At 35.5% G+C, this 26,660-nt stretch overlaps 1 protein-coding gene across 2 annotated transcripts in view; it reads right to left on the reverse strand.

Moving 5' to 3' along the window:
* unc-13-4A (BAI1 associated protein 3) overlaps positions 1–26,660 on the reverse strand; it is a 758,033-nt gene that overhangs the window by 20,006 nt on the left and 711,367 nt on the right. Inside the window, exons 15-25 of one of the 2 annotated variants that reach the window (XM_069831997.1) lie at positions 24,322–24,360; positions 20,598–20,752; positions 18,958–19,066; positions 15,817–15,999; positions 14,816–14,917; positions 11,616–11,831; positions 8,852–9,067; positions 7,253–7,358; positions 4,618–4,827; positions 3,237–3,360; positions 1,791–1,999 (exon numbers count right to left, since the gene is read on the reverse strand). In XM_069831997.1, coding sequence (XP_069688098.1) covers positions 1,791–1,999; positions 3,237–3,360; positions 4,618–4,827; positions 7,253–7,358; positions 8,852–9,067; positions 11,616–11,831; positions 14,816–14,917; positions 15,817–15,999; positions 18,958–19,066; positions 20,598–20,752; positions 24,322–24,360 — 1,669 coding nt within the window. The remainder of the gene's footprint in view (positions 1–1,790; positions 2,000–3,236; positions 3,361–4,617; positions 4,828–7,252; positions 7,359–8,851; positions 9,068–11,615; positions 11,832–14,815; positions 14,918–15,816; positions 16,000–18,957; positions 19,067–20,597; positions 20,753–24,321; positions 24,361–26,660) is intronic. The other variant, XM_069831998.1, reaches the window with a different exon arrangement.

Genomic DNA, 26,660 nt, shown 5'->3' on the forward strand with positions numbered 1-26,660 from the left:
AGAGTACTTAGCAATATGAATTAAAGTTAGGCCTACAACGTACAGACAAAATAATTTAGTATATTTTTTGGGTTGTACAGTAGCGTGCAAATTAATCCGAACACGACATATTTTTACATTTTCTGTCATTGTTGGCCTCACAGCTGCTCATACCACTTTAATTGACATCTGTAGTACGTGTAATTCCATTGTTGAAGGTCTGTCGTTATTATTTTTTTATAATATGTGACATTTTGCCTGTCGTTTTGTACTTATAAGCATTTCAGTTGTGTTGAAGACTTAATACTGCAATCCTGTATACATTCTGTCATCTTCACAAATGGATACAACTCCACGAAAACGGTCTAAAATTATAACATTAGCAGAGCATTCTTCTATGACACAGAGGCAAATTGCTGCAGAATGTCACATCGGTTTGGCTACTGTTAATTCGATCATAAAACGATACAGGGAGACTGGATCCATCACACCCCAGAAAAAAGGAAACTATGGCCGGAAAAGGAAGACTTCATCTGCAGATGATCGTTTAATTGTCAGGAAAAGTAAATTAAATCCTAGACTAACTGCTGTCGACTTAACCCGCGAGTTAATGGCTACCACTGGGGCGAATATTCACGTCACAACAGTGCGGCATAGGCTTTTGGAAGCTGGACGAAGGGCTCGTAAACCTATTAAGAAGCAACTGCTAACCCCCGTTATGTGCAAAAAACGCTTAATGTGGGCAAAATTACATCAACACTGGACAGTGAATGACTGGAAGAATGTACTTTTTTCGATGAGTCTCATTTCGAGGTCCACGGCCACCGTGTTTCTTACGTACGGAAAGGATCCGAAAAAGTAACAGCTGCTCATCTCCAACAAGCACCCAAATACCCCCTAAAGTAATGTTTTGGGGTTGTTTTACACATGAAGGGCCTGGAGCATTAATACCTATCAAGGGAATGATGAATTCTGACAAATACATTCACTTATTGGAAACCAGAATCGAACTCCTGCTGCAAAAATCATTTCCGGATGGCAGAGGTGTGTTCCAACAAGACCTGGCACCATGCCATACGTCTCGAAAAACTACAGAATTCTTCAACAAGAAGAATATTCAGGTACTCCCCTGGCCAGGCAACTCACCCAACATCAACCCCATTGAGAACATGTGGTCAATTTGCAAAAGAAGAATGCAAAAATGGATTGTTCTACAAAAGAGAAGATGATTTCTGCCCTCATTGGTGTATGGTTTCGCGATGAAGAAATGAAGAATATTTGTGGGAAATTAGTGGAATCCATGCCAAATCGTCTCAGAGCTGTTATTAGGAACAAGGGAGTCCACATAGAATACTGAGGTATGTCTTAGATCCTTTTTTTATCCCGTTTGAGTGTTTTTGCATAAGTAATTACATTGTTCGGACTAATTTCCACGCTACTGTAATTACCACAAGTGAGATCGCCATTTAATCAAATATTTACAAAATATTAGGAAAAGCAACTGTTTTAATTGCTGATTAAATTTTCTACTTCATTACTGTGTTAATAATGGAGCTTACCTAGCTTGACTAGTTTCAAAGTCTTGTGCTTCATTGTCCAAAGCCTTGTGGAGATCCTGCCTTGCCTATTTGGTATGTCAGAGCTTTCACAAATGTTCATGTAACGAACCATGGCCGATACACATACAAATTATATGAAAGAAAATTCTCAGCAATTGATTTAATACTCTGTAAAACTGGTGTTTAAACTTATCTTGGATCTTTTATAAACTATGATTCTTATCGCATCATTTACAAATATAAGCAGCTTACTTCTGTTCTTCTGGTGCATGAGGCACAGGTCCACTGTTTTCAGGCCATGAAAGTTGTCGATGCTCGTATTGTTGTCATCCACACCTGGGATATTGTGCAGAGACAAAAATGCTTCACCAGCAAAGTCGTTGGATGTCAGAACATCGTGATCCATTACAGTGAAAAGGATCATCGCTCCCTCTGATTTGCACTGCTCTAATGTCACTGAACTGTAATAATAATATCAAGTCGTCACATGGTAATGTCTTATTTTGAGAACTATATTCTACGATACAGAGTAGACGCAAGAAGAGCTTGCCATGGTAAGCTGCGCGAACTTTCGGAAACGTTCGGGTGCGCTCGACCTCGCTTTGATTCGATTGGCAAACTGTCGACAGTTCTCAGTCGTCTGCTGGCTTGATGTTTCGAGTGAGATTTATCACAGCGCATGTAACGGAACCTAAACCTAGTTGCTAAGTAACTAATAACATAACATTGTTGAAAATACAGAAGCACGAATTCTTTTACACATAAAATCACTGAATGAACTGACAAAGATGTTATAAGAAATATGTAATCGTGTAATAATTGATATTTGACGTTGTAATAAAACACTAATGCTATATGATTTTATTAAAATGTTCCCATAACTAGGGTACTATGGTCGGTTTATTTTAATCTGTATATACTCCTTATGTTACGAGCAGAGCCTGTTTCTTTTTTCATACATTTATAAACGTTATAAATAATTCCCTAGTTTGACTGTGTAACGTTTTATTAGCACTTCCTAATTTAGAGCCAACAGGGGGCATTGTTAAGTACATAGAATGTTATACAGAACTCTGTTATTTAACAAACACACTTTGAACTTTTGATATGAGGGATAAAACGCAGAATATGTAACGCAAACGCTAGCTTCTACCCACTCTGCACAATACATTTCACGATACAAACAGCTCAAGACCGCGCTTTCGAATGCGCCCTGTAAACAGCATTAGGTGATTCATAGCAGCCCTGTAACGAGCATGGCAGCACGAGGACCGAATATCGTTCTCTGCACATCAGTCAAATGGGCAAGCTTTCTTTGCATTTCCTCTACCAGTCCATTTTCTAAGTTAATTGTTGTAGACGTTAGTGTACTTCTTTCCCTTACGAATTAATTTATTTAAACACATTTTAAGAATTAAATTATTTTTGCATGCCAAGTTATTTATTTGCTAATGTATGTATATGATGTAAGTCATCAGCTTATTATTATTTTCAAAAATGTTTCTAATTACGTAGTAATTTACACGTGAAAGACATCAATTTTCAGATTTATAGTTTCAATGCAGCAATTTGAGGCATATTAACAAACTGTTCAAACAGTGAAAGCATGAAATATAATTCGTTGGGTAATAATATTAGGCCTACTATCATTATGGACTAGAAAAATGAAAGTGTTACCATGTGTTACTATATACTTACAATTCGAAACACTCATCAAACATTGGATTCAGTGTCTTTTTCTGAACATTTGTTTGCTGCTCCGAACAGTGAGCAAAAACTTTCCTTGGTAACAACTCGATGATTACAAATGGATCACTAAATCCTGAAAAAAAGACAAAAAACTTCAATTAATATAAGTACCAGTACTATTACTATTTTCTAGTCATCACAATAACAAAAGTAGACAACAAACATACATTCTACAGAAAACCCACAACAACAACAACAACACACATACACAACACATCCAACCACCCCACACAACACAAACATGAATGGTACACAGACTACTCAACATACCAATGAACCAACAAGATTACAATGAAGAGCTAAACACAATCAAATACATAGCACAAGAAAACGGATACAACCCCAACATAATAGACAACATAATACGTAAGACAAAACATAATCACAAAAAACAGAAGAATACAACACAAACACAAGAACACAAAAAATACATCTCACTAACATACGAAAACAAAAACACACACAAGATTGCAACCTCATTCAAGAAATTAAATTACAACATCGCATACAGAACAAATAACACTCTACAAAAACATCTCAACACACAAACAAACAAATACAACCACACAGGCGTATACAAACTCAAATGTAACACTTGCAACAACTTCTACATAGGACAGACAGGCAGATCATTTCAAACACGTTACAAAGAACACATCACAAATGCTAACCACACCCACAGGAGACATCAACACAGACATGGAAATACTACACATCCAACCAAAAAGCCAGAAACTAAAAACACTAGAACAATATGAAATATGCAGACACACGAAAACACACCCCAACGAAATTCTCAACACACAACTCAACTTCAAAACATATACACTTTTTGACTCTACATTATACCACACGAACGCACCCTCACAGGAAACAGAACAATAGGCGCCAAGACCAACAACGACCAGTTCTGAGGATGACTCATAAATAGGTCGAAACATGTAAGCGAGGTACGTTGAAATTTAACACAGGAAAGTCTTACCATACATATTCCGAAGTGATACAGTGTTAAAAGTTGTGTAATCAAGATGTACTGGTATGTACTATTACAATATTCATGTAAGCTTCCAGGACGATACGTCCAATGATACCATGTCCATGTAACCTACATAAGTCCACACGGATTTACGTCGACTTTCATGTTTGTCCACAATTATTTATGTCCACATTTTTGGGTTCATATGAACTATGTTCACACACATTTATCTCATTTTTATTTACGTCCACTTTAGCATTATACATAGAACAAGCTTTGAAATAAAACTTGAAACCAGTTTCTAACAAAGAATAGTTAATTTAGTTGAACGGGTTCATGTGTTGCAACACTTACCATTGGGGTCGAGAGGAATCACATCTCTTGCGTTGAGAACCTCAACACACAGGGAGTCATGGTTGAAGTATGCCCTGACTGACAATACTCCGTACTCTGTGACTTCAGTGGACAGCTGATCCTGCAGGCGCTGCTGATAATACAGGGAAACCAGCTGCTCCGTGTCAGTCTTGTGGTACTGCAGTCTTTGCTCCACACTCCAGTACGTTGCTGCAATCAGGTCAAATGTTGCATTTCAATGGGAGTGGTTAATCATATGGGAACATCAGATTTTAGAATTGTACAACAAAGCACTGATTCTTAATTGTTAGTTACTAATTATAACCATTTACTTAATTTACTATACTTTACATTTTTTCATCTTAGATTGAGTAAAGTTGAATCAGTAGTATACACAAAACAGACCGAAACACATGAAAAAAACAGTATCATACAGTATTATTTCTTGAAAACTATTTAGTTTTAATTAAATGCATAGACCAACTGAATCGGATATGTTAAATATGAAAGATGAAACAATATTAGTGTACCGGTATGTAATTTACGAAACCACTGAAAAGCACCATTTTTTATTATTATTTTGATTAATATCACATCTACGTAATTACTAAAGGACAATCTACACACAGCTTAAAGAAATATATATAGGGTGATTCAAAAGTCCGGCGACATAGACTCCATTATTTGTGCATATAGCAAACAATGAAAAGAGGGAAAAGTTGTTGGAAATAGTTTTTAATGTAAACAACAACAACATTTTATATACTGACTTAAGCTTTATAAAAATCATAACCACTGGTTTTAATATGTATAGGATGTGACAGTGTTATTGTATTATTTTAATCTAATATTCAGTTATTGTTTCAATTGAACGTCAAGACAACTGCAGCTGAAATACTCCTTTCTTCTCCCTCAGTTTTAGGGGAGAGTCGGGTAGTATCGGACATCGGGTAGTATCGGACAGTGCGTTTCTTTCATCTACCACCATATGGTAGTAACTGAATGACATGGTTACGTTTCTCTATGCGACATCACAGAAACGTAACCATGTCAATCAGGTACTATCATCGTGTGGTAGATGAAAGAAACTCACTGTCCGATATTACCCGATGTCCGATACTACCCGACTCTCCCCTACCTTTTATGATGAGTTACCATATGACAGATAATATTTGTTAATTCCTAAGTTGCACTTTATATTCGCTATTTTTCTGAATTTTATATTTAAAAATAATTGGCGTTCTGTCTGTGCCCATTCGCCCAAGGACTTAACTGTTCTTTAAGTTGGCAGTCTTCTGGATTCTAAATAAACAAATCTATAAACTGCTCATGTTCCACGTTCAGACATTTAAAGTATTTTCTTATTTTCCACAGTTATACTTCATGAGGTGGGAACAGGCCTAATGAGGCCTAATCCTCGAATATGATGATGATCTTATTTTCTACTCGTGGATTCTTGGCATTCTTCCGTTATTAAAAACTGAAGTGCCATTCAAATATTTACATAGGCAGACAAACTGGAAATGGATTTTCTATAAGGAACTTGAAACAAAAATAAAATCCATCTTGAATCTTGCGTACACTACTTTTAACACTTAAATATAAATGATTGATTAAATGGCAAACTTACTAGTGTTAATTATATAAGCTCGTGTGGCTTACAGCTGTTTCGGTGGATACTAGATCTCGGCATCATCTCGACATCACTGAACACACACACTATTTGACTCTACTTTTCAACACACAAACGCACCCCTACAACAAGCAGCGATGTCGAGATGATGCCGAGATCTAGTATGCTCTGATGATGGTGTACAGTATACACCGAAACAGCTGTAAGCCACACGAGCATATATAATTAACACTAGTAAGTTTTATAATATCAAATAGTTTGTTTAACTTTCAGTCTATCACTTATCAAAGTATGGAAGCAGAAATGAATTCTGTTACATCAATTACAATAATATTATGCATCACGAATATTTTCTACTTTTCAAGTACTGGTAAGTCATCTTCAGGTGATGTGATTTGCTGACAAATACAATTATTGAACATAGGTGAAAAGATACAATGATAAAAACACATATAAAACACAGTAAAATTTAACCTTGCTTGCTCATTTTAAATGGTTATAAATCACGGCGTCAAACATAGTATTGAATTAAAAACATTCAGATAAAAACAATCAAATAAATATGGCTGCGATTAGGAGAAGTATATTTAAATGGCAAACAGTGTGCCAGTGTTGAAGAATTAAAATTGTTTAAAATTATTAAAACTGAAGGCTTGAGGCTTGTTCATTTGTAATTCAATGTTCAAGATGATGGAATTCTGTAAGAAGTAGATGTAAGGTTATATCCTCAGTCTCTCGCCACAGTGAGTGGCATTAATATGATGCAACAGGAGCTTTCAGAAGTTGCAGCCTTCTCATCGTGGCATTACATGGATGTTTGCCATTTAATCAATCATTTAAAAATAAAATGTTTAATATTAATTTAAAAATAATTAATTATATTTAAATAAAATTCAAACTGTAATATTTGTGAGTAATCTTAATTTTAAATGTAGATCTACATGATTTGTGTCTCTCTATCCAGACCGATATTGTGACAGCACAGCCTGGATTTTTACTCACCAGATTTAAGCGCCTCTAGAGGCAGACCCTTCTGTTCAGCATGAAAGAAGTCCACTAAGATTTCCAGAGCTTCATATAAGCGTTCATAGAACATTGACATCTTTTCCTATCAAAAGAAATAAGAATTTAATGACAAAGTTACATACAAGCATTAAATGTAAAGAAATTATGAAATAATTAATATTACGGGAGAAAAATTCGTTCCGATGCCGGGGATCGAACCCGGGTCCTTGGTTCTACGCACCAAGCACTCTCACCACTGAGCTACGCCAAAGTCCAATCCACAGCACCGGATCGAGCTCCCCTCCTCCAGTGTTTTTCCCTTTGTGGCCTGACTCCAAGTTGGGCACTTATATTGACAAGAAAGAAACAAGAGAATGTAACAAACTAGTGGCTTGTGCAGCAAATGCTGCAAACTAAGTCCATAAGAAGTTCAAATAAAAATTGTTCAGATTTATTTTCAATGAAGAATACCAGACATTTTGAAAGTTATTTGGTTCCATAGCAGTGAAACATACTCCCTCTGAATGTTTTTTTTTTTATGCTAAATATTTTTCCTTGAACCTATCCATCTTCAGTTCTTGAGTTTCAATGCGAAAACGCAAGTAACAATGTCAGGACGATCATGCAGGAGTAATGCAGTAGCTATTTCAGGTCATTGCAGATTGTATGTGAGAGTTAAGAAAATTTCAGGTTCAATTAAACCAAAGAAATACGAAATTAATTTTGATTTAGTTTAAAGACGCAGCTAAAATAGGAAGCATGGCTCATTGCTACCTAGGAAAATTAGAGAATAACACATATAAATATGTGCGTCACACTGCCATTAAATATATGAAAAAGACCCACATCACTTGATTAATAACGTAATAACTATAAAATATTTCATTTTTAATAACAATATTGTTACCTTTTGTAAGTTTTTATAGTTTTCAGTAACATTATAGATAGAGTTACTCAGTAAATTAAAGAAATGAAGATCTAATTTAAAATATTCTTTCTCTGCGTCTACTTATATAAAACCCCAAAAGGTTTCACTTTCATATCATCAATATATAGCACTAATGTGTGATAAATAGGTCCACCCACATAATTGCATTAACTATAATAATATTTCATTTTTAATGGTAATAATCTCATAAAACATTCTTAAGTGTTGTAGTTCTTAATATCCAATACACAGCTGTACCCGGAAAACTACAGACCAGAGAATCAGACCTGTAAATTATTTTTTATTTGTTATCAAAAAATTACACAAATGAATATCGACATATTCCCATCTAAACTCTAAATATGTCAGCAATCCTGTAGGTCATGGCCTTCGTGTAATATTGCTCATTGTAGTGTGTGTTTTGTTTTATTCTGAAATGTCATTAGTTCTCAAAACAGACGAAAGATGGATTTTGGAAAATAGAGAAATTATGTAGGAAAACTAACACTTCACTGAAAGTTATTATTTTTCTGAAAATCCTTGGATGCGAAGCTTCAAAATTACGGGTCATTCATTAAAATCCGTTCAGCCGTTTTCCCGTAATTTCCATTACCAGTTCAAATTATATATATCGATTATAGTAACGTGTATTATTATGTTTATTTTACCCCGGCATTTCCATCCATCTGTTGTCCCAGTTCAAGCAAAGAAACATCCCACACATCGGCGAGGACACGTTCAAAGTTACGTGGCAGAAGGGCAGCGTTCAAGTTCACCAAATGCGCATCAAGATATTCGAGAAGTGGAGAGATGGCATCAGGCGTGGGTAGAGAATCTGGCGACCATGCTAAGTGAAACATAGCCTTCTTGAGTGCAGGTCGCATCTGGAAAGAGATCATCACGAGATCAATAACAGATTATTTATACTTGACTGAAATTATGTTTAACATATTCAGCGTCAATTTGTAATACTAGTACCTAGTATAAACACATCAAGATGAACGTAATACCACACATAAAACATAATTGAATCGGTCATTGCAAAAAGGTCATGAGTGAAGTAGTAATTAGGAGAGGGAGAGACCGATTTATTAGCGAAGTGATATCTCCATATTTTTGTTACATGTATTCGCGGGGATGTTCTGGTGACTTCGTTAGAATTAGCTTCCCACACAGGTGTTTCGTCACTTGTCAGCATCGGACAGATTTATGGCCACCTTGTGCGGGATTGTGTATAGACACTCGTCGAGGCGTAAAATCAGAGAGTTGGACTGGACCCGTGGGAAAGCAACTGCAAGCCCAGGATTTTCCAAAGAACGGGTATTCTCGAAAGATATACAAACTAATTTGATGTTGTGGGAAGTCCAAAGTTTAAATTTAGAGATGACGTATTTCGCGCCCAATAAGAAGAGATCGTGGTTCAGCTTATGAGGTCACTTTGGACCAATAGAGAATAGATTTTAGGCCGGTTAAGTGACGTAGTTTTTAACCAATAGGATAGTTAGTTTTAGCATAGGATAGGTTTTTATAAATAAGGGTGACGGGGCGAGGAGAAGAGACTACTATTTCGCTTCGTGTCGACAGATTACTACTTCGCTTCGTGTCGACAGTATTACTACTTCGTTTCGTGTCGACAGAATAACTACTTCTTTTCGTGTCGACGGCCCCACACACTGAGCTTTTTGGTGTCGGCAGCCCAACTTAATAGTCTTTCTTCCGGCGAAGACTCGATAGATAGAACTTTGTCATTGGTGAGACTACTCGTCAACGTTTAGGAGCTTCGATCATAGTGTACTGGGCAGAGTATTGAATTTATAGTATCGGATAGAGCTTATTCAGAGCCGCCATAGAGTCGATACAGAAGTGCGACCAACGATTGAATTATAAGTCAGCCGGAAATAAATACTCTAGGGTTTACTAAGTGAATACGACAATAAACTTATAGTTTTGGAGTTTACACTGCCTTTTATATAAGCAGCCGGCTTGGTATTATTCCCGACATCATCCTACACCACAACCGTACCTCGGCTACCCTGAGTGAATCTCATGCAACACCGAGCGTCGAAATAGGGTGGGCTGGCGCCCACTACTTAAAACCATAACAAATCTGCCTACCCTATTCGCGCTACTCGAAGTACGAGTGCTGAAAGCCGCGGACCAGCAGGCTGATACGAGTGAGGGACATCAGCAGTACATCCACCCTCATGAGTTATGCAATGAACATTGTGATGTAGGGGTAGCCCGACCAGTCTATGTAAGAAGATCATGAATATACTTTCAAACAGTGCTGAAATCGAAGCTTGAAATTTCCACTTCTTGCAGAAAGGTCACGAGTCTGGCTTTTTGGTGGGATGTGCAGTATTTCCATGTCATTTCCAGAAACTCAACACACTAGAACAATATGAAATATACAGACATACGAAAACACGCCCCAACGATATTCTCAACACACAACTCAATTTCGAAACACACACACTCTTTGACTCTACACTACGAACGCACCCTCACAGGAAACAAGAGGCGCCAAGACCAACAACGACCAGTTCCGAAGATGACCGAAAATAGGTCGAAACATGTTAACAAGATACGTCAATAATATTTAACACAAGAAAGTTCTTATCATACATATTCCGAAGTGATACAGTGTTAAAAGTTGTGTAATCAAGTTGTATAAAAAATATCATATAAGCATGGGTCCTATTTTCAATATTTACAGAGTTAAGAAAAAACATATTTTACAAACAACTTTAAATTAGTGTAACTATGAAAATATTGAGAACAGGAACTATGATTATATTACATTTTTTTTGTTCGAAATGTCTTCAGAAATAACCTCCGTAAAGGACGGTAAATCCTTGTGAATCACCCTGTATAATATGAAAATAGTACGCATAAAAGTGTTCTCATTCATAGTATATTGGTGCATTAAATAATTTATATAATTAGAACATTATTTGCTAAAAATATATTTTATTAATTGGTAAAATGTGAACGTTCATTGCAAAAAGGTCATGAGTCATTGATTTTGAAAATGTGTTTTATGCCAAACAAAAAATTTTTAATGAAAAATTTATAATGCAATATTTTCCTTGATAACGCTTTAAACATTGACAGTCGTATGAGAATTAGAAATTAGGTAGTTTATGCTGTAGGTAGTTTTTTTCTTTCTCCTGTAAAATTTCAGTTTCTTGACTCATGACCTTTTTGAAATGACCGATTCAATTTTAAAGTGCAGTGATAATAATTCTTAACTCAGGAGCCTTAATAAGACTCAAACGTGCCAAGATCGTGGGTTTGAATCCCGCTTGGACAATTCCTCGTTGGGTTCTTCCAAGGTTTTCACCAAACGTTAGGATAACCACAGAGCGAAGCTACTGCTGATTCTAAAAATAATATTGCAATTTGGCTACCAATTAATAGTCTGGATCTCACCTTAGCAGCAACTCTATTGATAACTTGTAGGGCTCTAGCCTCCAATTGGTTTATGGCTCCTTCTAGCATGGCATACAATGCCTGTCTCCATTGCTGCCGGCCAGCATCTCCAGTGGCAGCTTCCACAGCTTCTAGAACTGTCTCCACATGCAGCTCTGCACCCAGGACTGACAGTGAGCGGCGTACATATTCCAAGTCATTTACTGTCACACACATCTGAAGAAGTAAAAATATATTTTAACGTGTAAAAAATACTAAAATTTTTCGTAACCCTATGACAATTTCAGTTCGTATAGGTCAGCTTCTGTCAGATGCATTTCCAATTCACTGTGGGGTAAAGCAAGAAGATGCACTATCACCTTTACTTTTTAACTTTGCTCTAGAGTATGCCATTAGGAAAGTCCAGGATAACAGAGAGGGTTTGGAATTGAACGGGTTACATCAGCTGCTTGTCTATGCGGATGACGTGAATATGTTAGGAGGAAATCCACAAACGATTAGGGAAAACACGGAAATTTTACTGGAAGCAAGTAAAGAGATAGGTTTGGAAGTAAATCCCGAAAAGACTAAGTATATGATTATGTCTCGTGACGAGAATATTGTACGAAATGGAAATATAACAATTGGAAATTTATCTTTTGAAGAGGTGGAGAAGTTCAAATATCTTGGAGCAACAGTAACAGATATAAATAACACTCGGGAGGAAATTAAACACAGAATAAATATGGGAAATGCCTGTTATTATTCGGTTGAGAAGCTTTTATCATCCAGTCTGCTGTCAAAAAATCTGAAAGTTAGAATTTATAAAACAGTTATATTACTGGTTGTTCTTTATGGTTGTGAAACTTGGACTCTCACTTTGAGAGAGGAACATAGGTTAAGGGTGTTTGAGAATAAGGTGCTTAGGAAAATATTTGGGGCTAAGAGGGGTGAAGTTACAGGAGAATGGAGAAAGTTACACAACACAGAACTGCACGCCTTGTATTCTTCACCTGACATAATTAGGAACATTAAATCCAGACGTTTGAGATGGGCAGGGCATGTAGCACGTATGGGAGAAACCAGAAATGCATATAGAGTGTTAGTTGAGAGGCCGGAGGGAAAAAGACCTTTAGGGAGGCCGAGACGTAGATGGGAAGATAATATTAAAATGGATTTGAGGGAGGTGGGATATGATGATAGAGAATGGATTAATCTTGCTCAGGATAGGGACCAATGGCGGGCTTATGTGAGGGCGGCAATGAACCTCCGGGTTCCTTAAAAGCCAGTAAGTAAGTAAGTATGACAATTAAATGGCAGTCATGTGACGTGAAGAGCAGTGTAGCCAACGTCTCAACTATGAAGACGATGATGTAGCGTTCGATGATTTGAACCTCTTTAACATATCTCTAGTGTCTGCTTGTTTATATATACCATCTATTATTCGAATGAAACTTTTACACTCTACAGCATAACAGAGAATTTTATGCTTTCCTATTTAGGCTCATCCAACACCCATACGAAATCGTCGAGTTCAAGTGGTAAATTTAAAGATATTGTCTCTGCGCATTGTTTGCAAGGCCCAAGTGATGGCTTACCGATGCTACCCGATCTATTCCAGGGACATAACAGGGTTTTCTGTCTATGTTTCCACGCATGAACAATGTAAAGAGTAAACAATGCGCGATCCACGAAAACCACACACATCTTAGTTCGACTCTTCCCTTTTGCATGAATGACAATTTTTTTTTGGCCTAGCCTAAAGTGCCGTTGTTTTGGTATTGCCAGTTATTTGGGTGTCGAATACGAGGGATTTTACTGTATTCTTTTTGCAACTTGCCCTGATGTAATGTCCACCAATGCTAAAATGTGAGCTTGTATTCAGTAATTTAAATAAAGGTTTATGGTGTCATTAAACAGATAGGTGGGAAACAATCCACTTAAACAAAGCAATGTGTAAATATTCCTAAGTGTTAAAAAGTGTGTGATCAAGATGTAAATATTCACTGACACTCATCCATACGAAAGACAATAAAAATACAACATTTGAAGTATGGTACGGTATTACTTTTTTGATACTATTTATTTAGGTTTATCCTTACACTCAAGAGCAGAAAGATATAAAATAAAAAATCGGGTCAGGATCTTACAAAATTAATTTTAAAAGCTTATTAAACACTGAGTATGTGAATTATTTTATATTTATGTAATTCAATCCACTATTTCATTCTACTATGTTCAAATTACAACTCCCTCTGTAGGAGATAAAGTTTCATTGATTCCGCCATATTTGAAACAGCAAAGTATGAAGAGTCTGAAAGAAGTCATGTCGGATTCTTGTTCATCTCCTATTCCTTAAGGTACGGTCACACGTCGCTACTTTTGCTGCGCAACTTTTGTACTGCAGCTGCAAAAGTTGCGTGTCGTGTTCACACGTAAGCCAAAAGTAGCGCGCTGCACGCTACTTTTCGTGCTGCGCAACCCGAGTGCAGCAAAAGTTGCAACTGGAGGTTGCGAGTCTGTTCACACACAGGGCGCTACTTTTGCAGCCGCAGTCATGCTGCAGGTTTCCATCTCCGTGTTGACTTCTCAATATACATTTTGTGGTTATGTTTGTATTATTAATAAACTCATGCGAAAGCTTACTTATCTATTATTTGCTTTTCTGTCCTAACTAGTATTCAGAAATTGACATTATTTTTACTATAAAGTTTTTAAAAACGCCTATATACTTAAATGATAACCATCAGCATATTCACATAATCAATGTTGGCAACCCTCCTGTTTGAAACTACGCTACAGAAAATTAAAAAAGTGAATTATATCGTCAGAAAATATGCTCAGACTGTGTTGTGCATTTAATAACTGTTACAAATAATTTATTTTCATCAACATCTAACATTAAAATACATCCAAACAATAAAAGTATCATTGGCTCATTTGGGTGGCAACACTGGTCGCAACTGCAGGAAAAGTTTCAACAAAACCGATGTCAAAAATGCTGCGGCTGCAACTCTGAGAACCCTGTTGACACGTCGCTACTTTTAAGCTGCGCACAGCATGAAAAAGTAGCTAGCAGCAGGTTCAGCAGCCGCTACTTTTCGGGTTGCACCGTTGTTCACACGTCACAGTATGAGAGTTGCGCAGTTTTTTGTACTGCAGCGCTGCAAAAGTAGTGATGTGTGACTGTACCTAGATACTGTACAGGAATACACACTCACCTCATCGCTGATTTTGAATGGTGCTGTATCTTCATAGTATCCTGTGTCTTGAAGCTTCTGGTGAGTGAGATCTGCGTAGTACACGGCAGCACTAGTGATGCACTGAAAGAAAGAAAAAAGCTTCATCCGTAACAAATAATCTGACTGAACAGTCCAACAAAATAATGTTGTGAACATATCAATATTTAAAATTTGAAGACCTCGCATGTAAATAATGATAAATGCATACTTCGCACAATCTTTACTTTTTCTACTGCAAATACAAAAAAATAGTTGTCATATTTCTCAAGCCGCATGTTCCTACATCCTACATGACACTATATAAACTACTCGGTTATTTAGCGTCGATGGGATTGATGATAGCGAGATAGGGCTGAAGATTCGCCATAGATTACCTGACATTTGCATTATGGTTGGGGAAAAATCTAAAAAATCCCAACAAGGTAATCAACCCAAATGGGAACCGAACCCACACCCGAGTGCATTTCCGGATCAGTAGGCAAGTGCCTCAGCTGACGAAGCTATACTGGTAGCTATCTGTTATAGCAAATAACTTTTTCTTTTTTTTTTTTTTTTTCGTTGTTGGTAACTCTATAGCACCTATTAGATGGTTTATGGTTGTGCTAACAGGTGGAGTTACTTGTCAACAATGTGACGCTGAAACGTGTGTTCAGGTTACTGCCCAGCGACAGTCCTGATGTATTTTTATATTTGTGATGATTGGTTAATTAATATTAACCAGGCACACTCACAATCATACAAATTTCCAGACTATAGACACCCAGGGAATTCCTCTTCTTCAAGAAAAATTCACAGAGAGCCGAGCCCGGGAATCGAACCCGGGACCTCCTGATCTGGAAGCCAGCATGCTGACCAACAGACCAAGGAGGCAGTCGCAAATAACTTTAAATTATAAAGGCACAATTAAGTTCTTAGCGTATTGTGAACAGACTACGATTTAATAAATGGTTTTCTTCTCAAAGTTTAGCACTGTTACTTACGTCAATAATTTTAAGGACAAAGTTATAAGAGCCAACGAGGTCAGGCCAGGCTAATTGTCTCCAGAATTCTTTGATCTGGTAGAAGCAAGATGTGGCATCCACTGCTGACGTGCTATGCTTCACAATCAAGTCCCCTGTGCACACTCGATTGAGCTCTGCTGCTTTGCGAATCCGGTGAACTGCCTACAATAGTACGAAGACGTATCCCATCAGCAACATACAGTATAACAAATTCCACAAAATATTTGGTTATAACAAATAATACCGGTATCTTACATTTATATCTGCAGGGTGATTCACAAGGATTTACCGTTCCTTACAGAGCTTAATTCCGAAGATATTCTGAGCAAAAAATGTATATAAACATTTGTCCTAATCGCAATTTTCAAAGTTACATTAATTTAAAGTTGTTAGTAAAATACCTTTTTCTCTAGTTTTACTGACAAAATATTTTACAAATAGATAATGAACTATTCAGAAGTGTCAGTTCTTTAATTGGCTAGTGTTCTGAAGCTAAAAATGTGTTATCTTAGAAAGCATGATGAGAGATATTCAGAGAGTCAATATAATATGATATAATATAATATTGTTTTATTTGATGTTCAGTCTAATTGACATATCACAATTAAAAAAATTAATGACATTTACATATGTAAGTGATCATTGGTATTATGAAACTTATGCAAACGAGTGATCTACCAGAGACCAAGACTCGCAACAAATATTCAACTAACGGACGCTATTATGAAGTTTAAAGAGGAACCAAATAGTTTTATCATGTTTCCAATTTCATATGTCAAATTTAAATATAAGACAGACAGGTCAGCTACAATTTTATTTTTATATTAAATTTTATACCTGTATTTTATATTTCAGATCGTTAATCATCACAAGTTTATCTCAAATAATTGGTTCAACATTATATTATAGGTTGTGTTTTAATTAGTTTGTATAGATTCCACAACAAGACATAAAATGTACTCCCTCTGTCCCATAATAATTGTCCGGTACGCGTTTATTTCTTGTCCCATAATAATTGTCCGATGTCCATAATTTTACACTGGCGTTTACATAGGAGCAAAATGAAAAAAAGAAAAAAAATTATTAGTCCGGGATGTGTATAAATTGGCCAATCATTCAGCCAAAAAAAGAACATGAATACTACTTGTACAACTTTATGACTCCAGGGTCAGTACAAATTGGCTAGTCATTGAGCCGAAAATAAATACTCCTAGGAGTGCAACTTTGTTAACTCCAGGAGTAGTACAAATTGACCAAGAAGTGAAACAAAGAAAAACAATCTCCTACGAGTAAAGACGAAAAAAATGCCTGTTAGACCGGGAAGGTTGTCATTCTAACTGTTTTCCTAGATCCACAGACCTATTGCTGCAGTGCTACTGTAGCCTCGTCGTAAATGTTCCGAGGACACTCCAAGCGAGATGGCAGGATATTGAGGTGGTCCAGGTGCCCCTTTTGCATATGGGGAATCTTGTTGTTGTTCCCGTCATTGACTTTCATTATTTCAATGAGATTGGCCTGCAAAGTGAAGAAGACGTTGTTGAGCTTGTCGTGTGTCAGCTGAAAGAAAGCTGTTTCAATGGCAGGGATCAACTCATCAATAGTTTGTGGAGCTGACTGATGCTGGAGAGACTGAATTGCCCGGAAGTAACCCAGATCTAAAACATTCATATCCAGACTGTTTGGCAGTTGGCACACGAGTTCCAAAGTGATTCCACTGGCTGCTGCAGCGTCCATCCAGGTGCGGTCATTGGGAGCGATATGCGGACGCGCATTGTCCTGCTCAACTGACACCTGAATTCTCCCTGTGCGCGGTCCAGGAGGCCATTTTGCATTTATTGCTGGGATTAATTTGGTGATGAGCATGGATCCACTTTCCAAAGATTGCCGCCCCCGTTGCCAAATGCAGCGTGCTGTTCTTTTACTGGCATGACATTTCTCTGCCGCACCTGTTATGGCATCTTTCTTCACTACCTCAGCCGTAGACTAGTGTTTTTCAACAAAAACTCCTATACCCCCTGCCGTCCACTGTCTTTAAGGTTCTTGCTACCCCTGTCACTCACCACCGCCAGTTGTGTTCCCAGGATGTCCGTGTCTGTTCAAACGTAAGTACTCACTGCAGGAGTATGCTCTAGTAACGATTTCCAGCTTGCTTTGCTACTCTGGTTTGTATATAATGCCACACCGGTGAGTTGCAAACCAATACCCACTTTCGGTAATCTTCTGGGCGGTGTGTGTTGCTTGTCTCAATAAGATCACGTTATTGCCCTGCATAACCTTGTGTACTGATCTACAGCGCTTCTCCTCATGCGTGCACTTCTCGTTTGCCCCATCGTCTATAATTATTGTAATAACATCTCGGCGTACCGAACAATTATTATGGGACAGAGGGAGTACAAGATATAGTATAAAAATGCCTGATGATGCCCGAAGGGCGAAAACGTTTGCTTAAGTTTCATAATACCAATGATCATTTACATATGTAAATGTCATTATTTTTTTAAATTGTGATATGTCAATTAGACTGAACATCAAATAAAACAATATTATATTATATCATAAAAATGTGTTGTTAATTGCTTTGTACAGATTTTATTTTTCAATTTTTAACTAAAATTGACATCATTCTTACGCACTTGACACAAAAATAGTTACAAATCATACGACTTTAGGAACTAGATTCTTTACAATCCTAATCCACAGTCTTAAAGAATTTATAAGAGTGGCGTGATTTGTAACAATTGTTGTGATAAATGCGTAAGAAAATGTTTTTTTTTTGTTAAAAAAAATTCTGTACGAAGCAACTATGGAATTCACAACACATTTTTAGCTTCAGAATACTAGCTAATTAAAGAAATGATACTCCTGAATAGTTCATTCTTTATCTGTAATATTCTTTTTCCCTCAAAACTCAAGAATAATAGTATTCTACAAACAACTTTAAATTACTGTAATTCTGAAAATATTGAGATTAGGACAAATGTTTATATGACATCATTTTGCTCAGAATGTCTTCGAAAATAAGCTCTGTAAGGGACGGTAAATCCTCGTGAATCACTCTGTATATGAAATAATGCCTATCCACAGAAAATATTTCATTATAAAAATTAAACACAAACAAACCTTGAATTTGGCCACATCCAGCCATTTATCAACAGCCGGTTCAAACCACTCATAATAGAGATTGATGGAAAGGGCCTTTTGATCTGGAACTGGTAAATGTTCTCGGAAACTGAAACAGAAGAAGGAACTCTGCTGGAATTTATGTTTTAATGCGTATCGTAAAGTGGGGTGACTTTGAACATTGAGGTGACTTTGAACAATCATTTAGTGCCTTTCTAAATTAAATGCTGTACCCAATTGCGAAAAAACTGTTTAAGTTGTCAATAAATTAGTTCAGTTTTTTCGCAATTGGGTACAGCATTTAATTTAGAAAGGCGCTAAATTACTGTTCAAAGTCACCTCGGCATTCAAAGTCACCCCACTTTACGGTAATATCAACAATATGAATAAAGTCGAACATTTCCACTGTGTTTAAGAACACAAAAGATTCACATTCTCCCTTTCCTTCTATCACACATATGAAAGCTAATGCAATTCCTCTTAACATCAAGGAGAAACAATACGTAACACTTTAAAACTCAATAGAGTGGTATTCAATTTTAATAATATTTTACCTAAGTTTAGGCTTATGTAGGGTCCGGATTTTTATGTAATATCAAGGTGTGAAATATGTACATATTTATGGAAGAAAAATAAACTGAACATGTACCAAAATAAGTAAAAATCATGAACATATTTAATATCAATATCTGGCAGGTATAGGATAGATAAGACTCTCCAGTTGTGATTTCATAGAGCACCCGACTTTTTTACCGCACACTTGACACATTACTATTTTTCCATCTGTAGGGAAAGCTTCGTCCATTGCAATCCACGTTTTTATTTTTGTCGTTAGGGTTGAAGATACAGGGGCCATTTTAGTTAGTTAAAAGCAGTAGATAAACTCATTTGCACTTTATACTTTAAGTACTAAAACTAGAGAACTGAGTGAAATGATGACACAACAGTACTGCAAGCACTGTTTCGCTTTACTGGATTAGGAGAAAATAAGAGGAGATGTGGGACACATGCATTTTAGCTGCTCCCTGTAAGAAACAAAGTACCTACTAAAACTATAGGTATTTGCAAACTGTTGTTTGAAAAGTAACATTCCTGTCTCATTCAGAAGGGTAGAATTATTCCAGCCATGAAATACGAACTTTTTTTTGTATATACCGGTACCGGTATTTATTCAATTATCCAGCAAAATCTCGTATCTGGAACTAGCCTGGTCCCTTTGGTGCCGGATAAGAGGGATTCTACTGTATTACTTTGTATAATCCACAGTGTTTTTCACTTTCAATATATATTTAAAGTAATTGTACTTTTGCATGCGAAGCTTTTTTAGAATTAAGTTTATTTGTACCATATTGTAGGTTATGTCTTTGTTTTGTGTACTGATGATTCATGAATGTTTGTAATTCTATCAGTTAATAAAAATCTAATCTAATCTAATCTACTAGTAATGATTGCTTTCAATTGCCCTGGAATTAACAAATAACCTACTGGTACGTCTAATATAGTGTCATTCTTGATGCAATAACAGTATAGTAGTATAGTATAGTAGACTATAGTAGGATACATTCGGAATAGACCTAAAGTTCTTAACTTGCAGGAAATTCTCAACCCCATTCAGAAAAGACTGATATAATGTCACATACCTGACCATCTCTTGCATTGCAAGATACAGTTCAAATATCGGGGTAGCAACCTCAGCTTCTTGGGGTAAGGTTACGTCCTCCATCATGGTCCCAATATCCATAGATTGCATCTGTATGCATAAGGCTGTTACTTGTGGGCCTATCTCGCCGTGTATCTGCGTGTATGGAACAAAACTACTTCAGTTACAGCTACTATAATGAAAACTACAAATTAAGAGTAGAAGTGCTGTATTGGTTGTGTTATTAAGTCAAAAGTTTATGTTACATTCAAACTATTATACAGTACAACAGCTCATGCCTCATGCAGTGAATGCTATGGTGCTCAACAAGACCAGATAAATACATAATAGTAGGCCTATCAACAACATCTCGAATGTAATGAAGTAGATTATATTAAAAGTCATTTCATTAGTGATTAGTTTTCATTACAATCCGATTTAAATTTAATTCCTTGTGTCATTTGTTATAAATTAAAGATAACTAAATCTCTGTGCATGCAATGAAAGGAGATTTCATTTATAAATTGTCCATTTTTATGACAAATCAGTTTCATATTAATTTAAATCGAAATTAGTTCCAGCTACAATTTCAATATAAATGTCTAGGATTTTATATTTGGAACCAGAGGGACAGAGAAGTATAAATAAGATCTGCATGAACGAGATTAGACAGGATTAGAACAAGTATTTATGATCTTACACTAAGTTTAAAGTCATTATCTGTGAATGTGACTATCTGGATATAGATATTTCCTTAAAAATTAGAATGTAATATTAGGTAACTGAAATAATAAAATCAGATACCCATATAATATTAGGAACATATCATAAAATGAAATTAAACAAAAATATAGTGTACATACATTATAATAAAATAATAATGAAATTGAAAAGTTCCCAAAAAACTAGTTGAAATATAAACTAAGAATCTTTTAAATACAATCTCATGCACGGAAAAGATGAAAATATTGATCAGCAACAATCATTAGCAAGTGAAGTGAGTATATAAAGAAACATTTACAATGTGTCTTATTCAAGGAGAAAATATATTAAAAAAATTCATAATCACAAGCTACGGTACCTTTAGAATATTCATGAATACTTGAAAAAATATTTTGATCACCTGAAAATATTTATATAGAATCGTATAAATTTTACATTAAATGTTCTCAACTCAACATAATATTTTAAAATGGGTACTGTTCATTTCTTATTAATTTCTTTTAAGGTACTCATCTACCCTTAATTTTAATTTTCTTTTTTTATGTCATCTGAAAGCTTGAATTTTCTAGTTTTCAAAAATATATCAGTTTTGTCTCTATGATGTTTGGTTAATTAATTAACTGAGTTTTTATAGACCGGGAGCACCATTTTTTAAACCGGAAGTGCAGTTCTGCATGTGTCAATCTGTCACATTCTATCAATTTTATATATTATTCGTGTAATAACAATTCGAATTTGGCGGTAGAATTTGACTGTATTATTTTTCATACAGTCAAGAAGCTGTGTGTTTGGTTACAATATTTTTCATACCCTCAGAATGTTAGTAGATGATTTTTCTCCACATTTTTTGCGGCATTTTACACCACTAATGTTAACACAAAGTGCACTTAGAATTGAGATATTTTCATCACTCTTGCACCAAATGAAGCTGATTAACGTGGCTAAGTGCCAAACTACAAACAGTGTCCTATTGCTTAAGAAAGTTAATTTAAAACTCCAAGATCTTAAATTTTAATTTTTATGTTTAAAATAAAAAAAAAATGACATTTTTTTTTATAAGATAGGGAGAAACTGTTTTCACAGCGTATTTTGTGTTTTTTAGGAGTAAGGCAGTGAAAGAAAACATAAAACGTGTGCGACAAAGAACTAAAACAAATTGTAGTTTTCTCTTTAAAAAATTGCCTTCCTAAAATATTTTAGGGGTTCATTTTGTATGAAAATCCTTAATTATGTGCCAAATAATCAGGAGAAAAAGATGTTCCATTTAAAAATTTATTTGGTGTCGTAATTTCTTCATCCTCAACTTCATTCATAATTAAACTGATTTATAACATAGGCCTATTTGTTTAGTATTTTTAAATTCAGATCCAAATTAGTCACTGATTAACTGATAAGTTATTTAAATTAATAAATAACGACTTTACTGTGTTAACATTTTAAATAAAGATGTTAATGTACGGTATCTGATTTACTAGTTTCGATTTGTTTTACAAGACTGGATTCAGCAGATGATGCAAAACACATCGAAACTAGTCAATCAGGTATAATAACATCTTTATTTAAAATGTTAACACAGTAAAGTCGCAATTTATTAATTTAAATAACTTAACAGTTAATCAATGATTACATAAATGTTAAAAGACTTTATCAGCATACAATAATTCAAATTATTGATGTCAAGTTCCGAAACCCACATAGGAAACAAGAGGCGCCAAGACCAACAACGACCAGTTCCGAAGATGACCGAAAATAGGTCGAAACATGTTAACAAGGTACGTTAATATTTAACACAAGAAAGTACTTATCATACATATTCCGAAGTGAAATTATACATTAAATAAAGGAACCAAAATCTTTAAATTTATTGGCAGGAGTGATCAATTTGATTTGATTTACTACAAACTTATTAGTCGAACACAATCGTAAGTGACAAGTATATGATTTACAATACCGTAATGCAAGTAAATTGCATTTTCACTACTAGTGTATTATCGAAGTGTAGACTTACAGGCATTAAAAGAATAGCTATTAGGATGACTAAACTAACAGGTTTACATATCCAAGACAGACCTTCATAACTATAATATAATATAAATAAATAAGTTTTCTTTACCAACAACTGGAATGAAACGATACGATAGCCAGAAATATTGAGTTCATTGTTATAAACATTTTAGCATTTAAGATCATAAACCAATACGACAATCGACAATAAAATTTGACACCATAATTTTTCTTAAAAAAAAGAAAGTCATTTTAGAATTTGAATCGTATTGTTGTTGTTGGTAAAATGAACTTCTTTATCTGTTTTTTAAAAAGTGTGTATTTGTATGTGTCTTTTGATTTTCTATTTGATGTTCTAGAAGCATGTTCTCGTATGAGGTTCTTTGGTAATTAAAATTACTTGATTTAATTACAAAGATAAAATGTTTGAAAGTAAAATTTAATTTAATTTTTATTTTCTATATTTTAATAAACTTATATTTGCTTGGAGGACAGTTTTTGTTCACGACAAGATGGCTGTCTCTCATACCATGCAGATCACATGGGAAAAACTTGACAATTTGGAACACCATATTGACAATCACTGCTTCAAATTAAATAGATATCTCAACATAAAACAATCTTCAACAGTACATGCAGAAGAATGTTAGGTTAAGTAAACGGCATTCTTTATCATATTATTTTCAACAATATGCATAGCTAGATTTATAATAAAGATAAACACCACCAAAAGTGCCGTAAATAAATCAGAGGTAACACCAACATGCAGTGCTGAAGTTTCATGCACACTCAAATGCAATATATAATAGCAACAATATAACTGCAACTAAAATTGTCATATTCGCAAAAAAAAAATTATAATAAACAACTTTATGCAACAAATTTAATTTTGTGTGTGTCGTGAAATTTCTAAAGCTATGGCGTGTTCTATTTGTGAGAGCTTTGTATGAAGTGTGGTGGCATTGCAGCTAAATTGTGTTTGTTCACAGTTTGTATACCTCAAAAAATTCCAGCTCTTTGCCCACATCTTCCGCCAACTGGGAACAGCAATAAGATTGTGTTGTTGACTTAACTACAAACACTTTCACAACAAGAGGATCAACTTCAGAGGGGACAAGTACTGTCCTTGTAGTACTCTCACATCATCCTGCGATTTGTTATTAACATTCATGTGAGACAAACAATTTATTAACCCTCGCAATGTAGCAGCTCTAGAATTTCATGCTACTTATCTGGAATCTTTTTTTAACCCCAAGCATATCTGTTGTATATAATTAGAACATTTTATAGCTTTATGCGTTTTATTTTTTTTTATCCAATGCCACCAGGTTGTCTTTTCGGCATTTCTGGTCTTCTCTCCTGGCCGTGGCTTAGTTGTAACCCACTTCTGAGGTTGGGGAGCCTGGAAGGCGGAGTTACATTACCCCGATGATGTGATAGGATGATTATGATAATGTATTGCCAGGAGAGGTCTTAAATGTAAACTTAACCTAAATTCCAGACCATGGACGAACACAGGAATAATCCCCTTTAAGGTAAAATTCCTGTGCTCGAACCCGGGACCTCATGAACTATAGCCAGAAGCTCTGACCACTAGACCATGAGGCTGGCATTATGCATTTTATCCATACATATAAGCAAATTCAAAGTTTTTATTACACCGGAAAAATTGTTCCGGGGCCTGGTATCGAACCATCGAAATTATTCAAATCAACTTTACAGGGAGTTATACCTGTAAGCTTGATTTGCATAATACACGTCACTGTACGTCAACAGAAAACCACAATTTAAGTCACACAGAGTTAGTGTGCACTCAATGTTGGTTGCTTGACGGTTGTCAGCCCACTTTGAGGTCTGTGGATATAGAGGGAAAAATTGGATCGGTGTCTGGTGGAGTTCCCGGGTAGCTCAGTTGGGAGAGCGTTGGTACGTTTAACCAAAGGTCCCTGGTTCGATACCCGACCCTGGAACAATTTCTCCATCGAAATTATTCGATATTGACGATGATGATGATGATAATGACACCGGTAATAATAATAATAATAATAATAATAATAATAATAATAATAATAATAATAATAATAATAATAATAATACACTGTTATATTTATTTGTTCTGTGAGTGAACAGTATATTTATTTCATAGCTTTAAAATGATGTCAATAAGTTATATTGGTGAAATATTTTTAACTAATTTTAACTATTTTCACAAAAATCGAATGAATTTTATAACTGAAAAACATATACATAACAACAGAAGAAATGTCCCAACTCTTTTGGCAGAACCTATGCCGCACTACAGCTGGATTAAGACACAGTAGGAATTATGGACCAAGACTATACAATTCAGTACTGAAAAATAATCCAGACCTAAGCAATCTAAACATTCTTAAGTTTAAAAATAAAGTGAAAATGTTTGTATGATATTTTATAAATTTTATTATTATTTTAAGTGTTACTAGCATTATATATTACTAATATTTATTGTATTTAGCTGATGCATGTAACCTATACGATAAACATTGTAATAAATATATATAGATCATTTTCTTAATTAATAACAGTGTATATCTCCAATAAATGATTTCTTAGCATCGCCACAGATACACTTGATTGTACTTGTCACTATCTCTGTCACTAGAGAGTTATTGAAATTTATATTTTCTCCGCCATTCATAAAATATTTTGATATGATACCTCTTGCACAAAAGGGGATATCTATAACTGAAACTTGAATAATATATTTCAGTATTATTTGTATTTATCCTGGTAATAATGAACAGTTTGACTCGTAGACATTTTGTTTTTCAGCATTAACTTCCCATGATCGTACGAGAAGATTCGAAGAGAACGACAGTTACGTAGATCTTTGGCCCCCCTACTACCAATAATGCACAACACAATGTCACTACGGCGGTTGCTGTCGTCTGCGATACAATGAACTTTTCTGTTGATTTTCGAGTTCGCCATTTTTTTTCTGGTTATTATATGCTTATTTAAGTTGTGTTAACTCTCGCTAGTGGTTTTATATTTTATTTTATCCGTCTTAGTATTTATCCATGTATGGTGGGTCCCTATCACCACGGCATGGCGCGTCCTCAGGTTGCGGATAGAGGAGACGGCCTCCAGATATGGAGGGTAGCTGCGAATATATTGAATAAGCAGTCGTGGACAGCCGATAAGGGGTGGTCCTCCAGCTTGGGGGTTGGGCGAAGGGCTAACAACCCATCACCGTAAAAAACAGCTTGTTACGAATTCCTACAGTAAGCCTCGGAATAGGACTGATTCTCTGGCACGACCACAGCAAAGGAATAAGGTTTTGAGATTTGGCACTTGG

The sequence above is a fragment of the Periplaneta americana genome, chromosome 7 (genome assembly GCF_040183065.1).
Source record: "Periplaneta americana isolate PAMFEO1 chromosome 7, P.americana_PAMFEO1_priV1, whole genome shotgun sequence".
Lineage (NCBI taxonomy): Eukaryota > Metazoa > Arthropoda > Insecta > Blattodea > Blattidae > Periplaneta > Periplaneta americana.